Below are 10,373 nucleotides of genomic sequence, written 5' to 3' on the forward strand. Positions count from 1 at the left end.
TCAACACTGGAAAATCCAGAACACCCAGGTTTCCCCCACCCCCTGCACTCACCATTTCCTTCAATCCTTGCTACATAATGCATATAGCTAAGAGATTCTCAGGGATTGCTCCTGTCTTACCTTGTTTGCCTCTTGGCCCTCCTCAGGGTTGACAGGCTGTTTACAATATTGTCAAATATGGCGAAGAGTGAAGAATGGGAATAGCCCCAGTTGAAATCTTGCTTTAATCTTGTAATAAACTTATTAGGCAGCTTTACGCAAGCCTTTCTCTCTCTCAGCCCAAGTATCTCCCCAGCTGCATTATACGGGGCAGAAATGCTTAGCATAATAGGTTGCAAGGAGTACTGTGATAATGTAGGCAAAGTGCTTTGTGCTCTCAAAACCATTAGTAGCATTAATGATAGTATGGCTTTGTAATATAATGGCTAGGTTGGCATGTAAACTCCTGTGGCCCTGAGCAGCTGATTGAAAGCATCCAAGTCTGGGTTTCAACTAACCCCCATCTGTCATTGCATATCACCTTGCCTCATGGGTGCACCAGCCCTGGCTGTAGGAGAAGAAACTGAGTGTATTAATTTTTGCTCTTGTGAACCCAGGTACTTGTTCTTAAACTAGGATACTGCTGCCGAATACAATTTCCTGGGATTCACAAGTGGGGAGAGTGATGTTGCATTAATCCTAGTGATTGGCTACTGTCAGAACAGAGTTCTGGAGTAGATGAGCCTTTGGCTTCCTTCATCAGGGGCCTACTCAGGACCTTGTGCCCTGGTATGTGTGCCCTTGTTTCCTGTCACGCATGGTGTCATGAATACATGAAATAAATGTGCTACTGTTTACTCTGTATGGCTGTGTTTAATTTGATAGATGTGATGTTCTTCCTTTTTCATCTTAGATTACAGTGGGTGTTGGCTATTCCTTGTTTTAATTATGTTGTTTAGACAGATGCCGGCGGTGTACCAGGAAACATACTTGTTTTGTTAGCCGAACTGGAGAACAAACCATTCTCATTCTATGAAAGATTGTTTTTGTTCTGCATGTTGTTGCAGCAGAATCATTTTTCAGAAGTGTTCCCTTTGTGGTGGTTATGTAAAACAGTAGAGGAACCCTGTCAGAAATGAATACTTTGTGTGTTTGTTTTTTACCTAAAACTGTTAAAAAAAATCAGTTTTAAAATGTTTTCTGTGCAAGGTTTTTTCATCATTATCATTAATAAATAATAATAGGTAACAAAATACATCCAAACAGAACACAATACCTGTCAGCTGCATATTAAGAATATCACTGGGAGATATACTTACAATATCTAAATACAGACATGTGACTAAGATAGCAATGAGGATTAAACTAGCAAATGTTGTGGTCTTTAATCTTTCCAGAAAGACATCTGGGATTCTGGTGGCATTAAATTGTCACCTTGCTTAACAACAAGTGTCATAAAAGGCCCCCATGTTGCCATGGGGGACTTTTATAAAACTTTTTAAAACAGTTGGCCAAAGTGTATATTTAGCAGTTTGTGAAGATTTCTTTATGTTTTTTGAGAGGATTTGCTGTTTATTTAAGACCCTTTCTAAGTAGTGTAATTTAGGGGTGGGTAGACTTCAGGCTGTACTTTGATTTTTCCTATAGCTTTGAGAGTCACCAATCAGAGCCAGGTGCAAAATGTTTGCATAGGGAGCCTCGGTACGTTTAGAAAGAAGGCATTTATTTTTAGGACTAGAAATGATCTCACAGTCCTTTCACCTAAACCTGCTCCTGCACCAGCTAAACACTACAATATACCAATATATCACAATGTCTTAAATAAGGACGGTGGCTTCATGGTTTTTCCTGTGTTGTGATTTTTGCATAGCGTGCACACATGTACACATACATCATGATTTGTGATACATTGCCAGGTCAAAAATTATGAAACTGATATAATGATATGGGCTTCAAACCAGTTTTTGACAATATATTGATATATCACTCAGCCGTACCAGGAGCTAAGCCATAGTTTGGCTCAAGCATTACATCTGAACCTGAGCCCATGATTTCTTTTGCTTCAAACAAACCAGGAGTGGTAAGTCAAGAACAAACCTTGAAGATCCAAGAAAAAACAAGCAAAGCTTTGCAAGTAAACATCTGGTGCTCTTGCAAATGTCAATTTAACCAGTCAATTCAGCATGAAATCTAAACAGCTGAACTCCTTGCAAACCAAAGTTAAGGGTAACAAAGCTTGAAAAATTGGCTCCATAATTAGTGGGAGGCTGTGATGAAGTTGTTCAGTGCACTTTCAGAATAAGAAGAAAAGACCAAATGCATTATGGGCTATGTGCTGCAAATCAGAGGCTGTGAGTCACAATTGCTCACTTCCGAACATTTTCTAGTACCAGTGACAACCAGGAAACGTTAATGATGAACCTGAAATGCACTAGGGATAGCAGTACTTTACACCACAGTAATTATATGGGTTATTATCTCACATATTACATGGCTCACACAACCTGTTAAGTGAGTGAATAAGCCCATGACCATAATTGTGTGATGTTTGCCCTAAGGCTTGACAACCAGTACCTATTAGTATCTATATCCTCAGCTGGGGATTGAAGACTCAAAAGCTTTTGCTTCTCTTGTGCCAGGATTTGAGTCCACAGTGACCCTTGAACTAGTCACCCAAGAGCACTGGTGAAGCTTTGGAACTGGAAAGCATTTCAGATTTTCCTGTTGTGTGATTTCTTAAAACTGAAGGAGGCTGCCATGTTAATTTTTACACGCTCTACGAATGCATAGAAAGTTGAGCTGAAACATCGCCTGAATGGCTATTCTCAGATGCAGTTCTGTAAATAAATGATGGCAGGATGCTTCTGAATACTAGCTGCTGAGAGTCACTGGTGGGAAGAGCACTATGGCCCTCAGGTCCTCCTTGTGGGCTTCCCAAAGACATCTGGTTGGCCAATGTGAGACCAGAGTACTGGACTAGATGGGCCTTTTGCCTGATCCATCTATAGTCTTATGTTAATTTATGCAAAGTACTTACTGCTTTCTTTTCCTTCTTTCCCCAGCTACCTTTTGAATTGGAGGTCTATTACATTCAGCATGTCATGTTGTACATTGTTCCCATCTATCTACTGAATAAAAGAGGTATGTAGTGTGTGTGTGTGTAAGTGTGTAAGGCTTTTTTTAAGGCCCCCTACTTTGCATTTAAATTGTACACATTTTGTATACATATTTTATATGCCTTCGTCCCCTAAGTTTGGAGAGGTGCACAATCCAATTGGAGCACATCTATCAATCTGTATAGAAGTTGAGGCTTCCAAATGAGGACTTTCCCCACCTCCATCCCTAGATACATTTATTCCATGTTATACTTGGGAAGCAGAACATGAAATCAGTGAGGCTAAAAGCCTGCTGGCACAGAAAAAAATTAATTTGGGAGCCTAGGGAGTTCGTAGGAAGGGGACAAACCATATAAAGCCTCACATTTCTTCATGGTCACTCTGATTTTTTGAGCAAAGATCAAAGTGTGTGACACTCCCATCTGAAGACTGCTGCCTTGCATTACGATAGAGGTACCTCTTGCTGGTTTACAGATATTTGCTGCCCTCTAGTGCTGGCCCGAGAGGTTGACCAGCTTGCCTTCTAAAATCCTGGTTGCCTTGGAGATATACACAAAGTTGTAGAGGGAGGCCAACTTTGCATTACAAAAGCCCATTGAGGGATCTAGGCTGGTGAGCAGTACCTTGACAACATGAGATCCAGGAGCTGTTGCCAGCATCTGTTCCACCTACATGGGTTCTAGGAGTGTGGCGAGTGCCAGACCTTGTAGGACGGTTGCTTAGAAAGTGTGAATTCCTGATTAGCGTACTGGAAAGCAGTCAGAACTGCAAGAAAGGGAGAATATTCTCTAGCACAATTCACAGCAACTTAGTGTTTATTTTTCACCATTTCTTCTATGCACTCTCTCAACTTCGTTTATATATATTGGCTAAAAGATTCTATAACCTTCTCATCCCACCCCCACCACAACCCAGCAGATCTTTGTTCCCTAGCCCTTTGAGCCACTCTGACTAGCCATTTGGGCTCACCTGAGCAACACCTGGCTCCTGACCCTGCCTCTTACTCTAATTGACTCCTTTTGCTTGGCTGCAGTATGTTCTCGGACTTTGATAATGCCCCTTGGTTGCCTGGATTAGATAGATAGATAGATAGATAGATAGATAGATAGATAGATAATTTATTACGGTCAAAGACCAGCTCACATCAGTTGCCTGGATTAAGGAATATGTGTGTAAGATTGCCTGCTGTCTGGAGGTAAATTTTGCATCTATAGCTTTTCTTTCTGGCCTTGACCACCACTGCCATGTGGCCCTTGGAATGCTGGCCTGGAGGGAATATGCATTCACAAATGTACTCTAGATACACTTTTGAACAGAGAAATGTTCAAAAGGTGTCATTGCTCAGTGGTGCAATCCCTGGCATGTCCTGATAGAGCTGGGAGTGTCCTCTGCCTGAAACCCTTAAGAGCCTCTGCCAGTCAGTGCAGCTGGTGCTGAGCTAGATAGACCAATGGTCTAGCTTTGTATAAGGAAGCTTCCTATGGTCCTAACCATGCCGGAACATTTGGTAGGTGTAGATGCTAGTGGATAACTGCATTGATATTGGTGTAGTAGAACATGTGGATGATGCCAGTTTGTATTGGAATTTGCAAAGTTTAAATTCCTCAGGCATCCCAGAATCTTTTGCTCTCTCATGCACATTCTCTCTCTCTCTCTCTCTCTCTTTCTCTCTCTCTCTTTCTCCCTCCCTCCCTCCCTCTCTCTCCCTCCCTCCCTCCCCCTCCCTATCCTGATACAAAATGACAATTGCTGCACATTTTGCATCCCCTTTTGACTTTAAAAGCAAGCTGCACAAGGGAGTCACGTGGTTCTGCAATTGCTTGGCTCTGCCTCTCTTAACACAAGGTGTTGCATGTGTGAATGATCCCTGGGGTTCTGTCTTGGCTTTCTTCCTGCTAGCTCTGTATACATAGGGAGGTGGTGGTTGGTTTTTTTGGTGTGTGTGTGTGTGTGTGTGTGTGTGTGTGTGTATCAGCACCAAAACATCCAATCCTTCACTTGCAGGCTGAAGTGGTACAGCCCAACAATGGTTTCACCACTCATTGCTGCTGATTAAATAGCTTGCTGCTCAGCCTTAGGACATTTTCGCATGTGAGATTTAAATTGTGTCTTCTGATATGTGCTGGTGCAGGAAAGCAGCGGTGCAAATGAGTACTGAGGCTATCTTACAATTGCATCACAACCTGTCTCACACAAGAGCTCCTGCATGCCTCTGGTTGCGAGCACTGAACATTTAAAGTGCATTACTCCTCCCAAAGAATCCTGGGAGCAATCGTTTATCCTTTACAGGTCTGCAGTTCCCAGCATCCTGGACAAACTACAGTTCCCAGGATTGTTGGAGGGAAGTCATGTGCTTTTCATATGTAGCTTGATTGCAGTCTAGGAAAGTTCCTTTTAAGTTCAAACCTTGTGTGTGAGGCCTGCATCACCCAGCAGGAGGAGCCAGAGCTCTCTCTTCTGTCGAAGAGGATGTGGTTGCTCCTTTTGGTGCCTTTTTTCAGCATGATGCCACCATTTGTTTAGAGTACCATTTACAGATACTGAAGCCCATGAGTGCAAGAGTAGCAAGAGGGCTGGTGCAACCTCCCCCTCCCCACAGTAGCATTACACATTATGCATGTACAGGTAACTCACAACTTACACATATTAAGCTTGTGCACGTTCAGCTTTACGCACTTAGCAAAACAATTTTTAAAAATTAGAAAGAGGGCAGAATGCGGACAGGTGTCCGGGGGGGGGGATACTTCGGCAATCCCACCCACCATTGCATTCAATGTGTTTTGACTAAACACAATTTTGGATTTACACACTATCCCTGGAACATAACCTCAGTGTGAGTTGAGAGCCACATGCATAATATTGCTATACAGTGGTACCTCGGGTTAAGAACTTTATTTGTTCTTAACCTGAAACCATTCTTAACCTGAAGCACCACTTTAGCTAATGGGACCTCCTGCTTCTGCCGCACCGCCGGAGCACGATTTCTGTTCTTATCCTGAAGCAAAGTTCTTAACCCGAGGTAATATTTCTGGGTTAGCAGAGTCTATAACCTGAAGCATATGTAACCTGAAGCGTATGTAACCCGAGGTAATAATAATAATAAAATTTTATTTATATCCCGCCCTCCCCAACCGAAGCCAGGCTCAGAGAGGTACCACTGTAAAGGCTTGTTGTAGGTGCTAGAATTTAATTAAGGATTGAGTGTTATCAGACCCCCAAGTGTTAGAAAGTTATCAATAACAGTGTGTATTAAGATGTGTGCTAGAAGCTTTTAACCCAGGGGTCAGCAACCTTTTTGAGCCATGGGCCAGTCCACTGTCCCTCAGACCATGTGGTGGGCTGGACTAAGTTTTGAAAAAAATATATGAACAAATTCCTATGCCCCACAAATAACCCAGAGATGCATTTTAAATAAAAGCACACATTCTGCTCATGTAAAAACACACTGATTCCCGAACCTTCTGCGGGCTGGATTGAGAAGGCGACTGGGCCGCATCTGGCTCCCGGGCCTTAGGTTGCCTACCCCTGCTTTAACCCTTTGGAATTAGCCTGTGTAAAAAACTAAGGCAAACTGCCTGAATCGTGTATTAGACACTTCTCCACCCCGTTGCTTGCTTATTTATTTATTTTCTAAATTCATTCTTATATTTTATACATATATTTACGTTAGATACTTCTAACGTGATTTCTAAGGAAATCAACATGTTTTAAGAGTAAATTAAGTCAAATAATTTCCTTTTGAGGTGTTAGCTTGGGGTAATGATCTATTAGCAAGCCAAAAGATAAAAGGGCATACACCATTTGCAAATCAGTGGATTTTATTGGTCCCTCAACTGAGGATTTAGTTTAAAAAGACAATGCCAGTGTTTTAAGGAAAGGTTTTGTTTAGAAAGGCAGTTAGGAGTTAAGCAACAATGTTGGGAAGTAGTGGGTTGGAGAGAGAGCAATGTTTGAAAACAGTGGTTGGGGTCTGCTTAAGTCTAAAGGGCTACTGTGGCTATAGAAGAAGCTTCTTGGGGTATGTATGCTGTGGACCTCTCCCTTGTATGCTCAGGTTGTATGTATGTGTAAATAATTCATATACCATAAAGACACCACAGTCTCTGCGGTGCCTCATTTTTCCAAAATGAAGCGCAGACCCTTGACAAGCGCCTGGAATCTTGCAGGGCTGTGGAGATTTGGGGGTGGTGTGTAGCATTATTTCTTAACCACCCTTCAGCACAGTTAGACTAAGTTTTGTTTGTTTGTGGCTATGAACTTATGCTGACTGCGTAGAGCAAGTTGATTTTTCTTTTGTCTTGTTATTCACTATTATGTGTATAAATATGGAATTCATACTCTTTTGTTTCCTAATGTCTAGATAATACTTTATTTAGCTATTTCCTATGTTTTATGCTGCAGAATCTCCCTTTGCATTTTTGTGACTGATTTTTATGTATAATGTTTATTCTGACACTGAGGAAGAAGCTGTGTTTAGTTATAATTGTGTTTTGTATAATGTGTATGGGGGGTTGTGGGTATTTTTGGCATTCATCTTTTATTTAAGATGTGTTAACCTACCGGTACATTGTAGGACACGGGTGGCACTGCAGTTTAAACCACTGTGCCGCTTGAACTTGCCTATCGTAAGGTTGGCAGTTCGAATCCCCATGACGGGGTGAGCTCCTGTTCTTTGGTCCCAGCTCTTGCCTACCTAGCAGTTTGAAAGTACTCAGTGCAAGCAGATAAATAGGTACCGCTCTGGCAGGAAGGTAAATGGCATTTCCGTGCACTGCTCTGGTTTTGCCAGAAGCGGCTTAGTCATGCTGGCCACATGATCCAGAAAAACTGCGGAAGCGGACAGACGCCGGCTCCCTCGGCCTGTAAAGCGAGATGAGCGCTGCAACCCCAGAGTCGTTTACGACTGGACTTAACTGTCAGGGGTCCCTTTACCTTTTTAACCTACTTTGTAAAATACTTAGGTTTGTTTGTTTGTTTGTTTGTTTGTTTGTTTCCTTATGTGTTTCCTTTACCATAAAAATCTCACAGTGGGCTGCAACAATAAAATATACAATACTAAAATAGGGAAAGTGTAAAAACAATTAAAAGCAGTTCCATAAAACAATACATTTTTTTTTCTTAAAGAAGAAATACATGTACAAAAACTGTTAATATTTCCAGTAATTGTTGTCAGGGTGAGTTACCACAATGTGACATACAGTTAAAAACAAATCATTACAGTCAAAACAGAACTCACTATTCTGCCTGTCTAGTTCTGGACACCACAATTTAAATGGGATATTGAGAAGCTGGAATGTGTGCAGATAAGAGCAGCCAAATTGATCTGGGTTCTGGAAACCAAGGCCTATGACAGGCATAGGCAAACCCGGCCTTCCAGATGTTTTGGGACTACAACTCCCATCATCCCTAGCTTAACAGGACCAGTGGTCAGGGATGATGGGAATTGTAGTCCCAAAACATCCGGAGGGCCGAGTTTGCCTATGCCTGGCTTATGAGGGATGGTTGAAGGAGCTGGGTATGTTTAGCATGGATAAGAGGAGACTGAGAGGAGATATGATAGCCATCTTCAAATATCTGAAGGGCTGCCACATGGAAGATGGAGCAAACTTGTTTTCTCCTTCTCCGGAAGGTAGGACTTGAAGCAATGGATTCAGATTACAACAAAGAAGATTCTGACTAAACATCAGGAATACGTTTCAGATTAGAAAAGCTATTTGACTGTTAAATGGACAACTTTGGAAGGTGGTGGAATCTCCTTCATAGGAGTTTTTTAAGCAGAGGTTGTATGGCCTTCTGTCTGAGATGCTTTAGTTGAGATACCCCCACTTCAGGGGGTGGGAATCAGTGACCATTGGGGCCCCTTTTTACACTACAGTTCTATGAATCTTGATTCAGCAAAAGAAGTGTGCAAGGAGACCTCTCAACTGCAGCTTCGTAGTAATGATAAGGTGCGTGCTGTATTCTTGGACAAAATCTGTTTACTAAGCTGGTGTGGCAGGACGCGGGTGGCACTGTGGGTTAAACCACAGAGCCTGGGACTTGTCGATCAGAAGGTCAGTGGTTTGAATCCCCGTGACGGGGTGAGCTCCCGTTGCTCGGTCCCTGCTCCTGCCAACCTAGCAGTTTGAAAGCACATAAAAGTGCAAGTAGATAAATAGGCACTGCTCCAGCGGGAAGGTAAACGGCATTTCCGTGTGCTGCTCTGGTTCACCAGAAGCAGCTTAGTCATGCTGGCCACATAACCCGGAAGCTGTCTACGGACAAACCCCGGTTCCCTCGGCCTATAGAACAAGATGAGCACGCAACCCCAGAGTCGGCCACGACTGGACCTAATGGTCAGGGGTCCCTTTACCTTTACCTGTTGGGCTGGGTTGGGTCACCTCATGTTATCTCTTTTCTGATGCAAATGGCATTTTAAACAGTCAGTCTGGGATGAAGCTTCCAATGTTGCATGTTGCTTTTGCTCACACCTAGAAATGTGAAGGAATAAACCGGCTTCCTAATGGTCTCCTAAGCTCTGGAAGCAGCTGAACAGTGTTGAGGCATCCATGTTGGGAGTAATATACAGGGAATTCATGGCAGTGATATGCTTTATTTACAGATAGGTAGCCGTGTTGGTCTGCCATAGTCAAAATAAAAAAATTCCTTCCAAAATTCCTTTATTTATTTAGCTCTAAACTTGAAATAAATTTGGATTTTGCCCCTTGGAAGATTCCAGGCATCCAAATGTGCGGTTTTGCTTGTTTTGCATAACATGGCTCCTTCTGTTTCTGTATTTCAGTTGTTCAAAGAACACAGCAGTGGTGGTGAAGCAGTTTGAGGAAGGGGGAGAAGGACTAGGTTGGAGGAAATTAAACTTAATAAGAGGCCAGGAGGAGCAGCCAGGAAGCAGGGAAATTGCTTTTGAAGACTGATGAAAAATGGTCTATATGTGCAATCAATCAATGAAAAGAGAGAGAGCAAAACTAACTTAATTTTAGTTGTCTTCCTCTCCCACCCTCTGCTTTTATCACCAGTATTTCCATACACGACCTTGCTAATGGAGCCGCAAACAATAAGTTTCAGCCCTATCCAGAGAGAGAATTTCATTAAGGAGATAAGCAACCATAAACTGAAGATGAAAGGCTAGAAGGGAGTGAGTTGCATTTGAAAGCCTTCCAATGTTTTGCTTCCTTCTCCAGCTGGCTGAAACATGCACCATTTGTTCGGAACTATTCTGAGCATGTTGTGGATTTTTATTTTTATTTTAAGTAGGGATATACCTGTGCTGGAAATCCA

At 42.4% G+C, this 10,373-nt stretch overlaps 1 protein-coding gene and 1 long non-coding RNA gene across 8 annotated transcripts in view; both read left to right on the forward strand.

Annotated features, from left to right (window-relative positions):
• LOC310698359 overlaps window positions 1-10,373 on the forward strand; it is a 525,075-nt gene that overhangs the window by 100,215 nt on the left and 414,487 nt on the right. The window lies entirely within an intron of this gene.
• The window catches only part of TMEM164 (transmembrane protein 164), a 62,880-nt gene that overhangs the window by 43,651 nt on the left and 8,856 nt on the right, over window positions 1-10,373 (forward strand). For all 7 annotated transcript variants that reach the window (XM_083485324.1, XM_083485326.1, XM_083485325.1 and 4 more), the window contains exon 5: window positions 3,042-3,120. In XM_083485324.1, the coding sequence (XP_083341450.1) occupies window positions 3,042-3,120 (79 nt within the window). The remainder of the gene's footprint in view (window positions 1-3,041; window positions 3,121-10,373) is intronic.

Source organism: Podarcis liolepis (genome assembly GCF_965112155.1).
Source record: "Podarcis liolepis genome assembly, chromosome: Z".
NCBI lineage: Eukaryota > Metazoa > Chordata > Lepidosauria > Squamata > Lacertidae > Podarcis > Podarcis liolepis.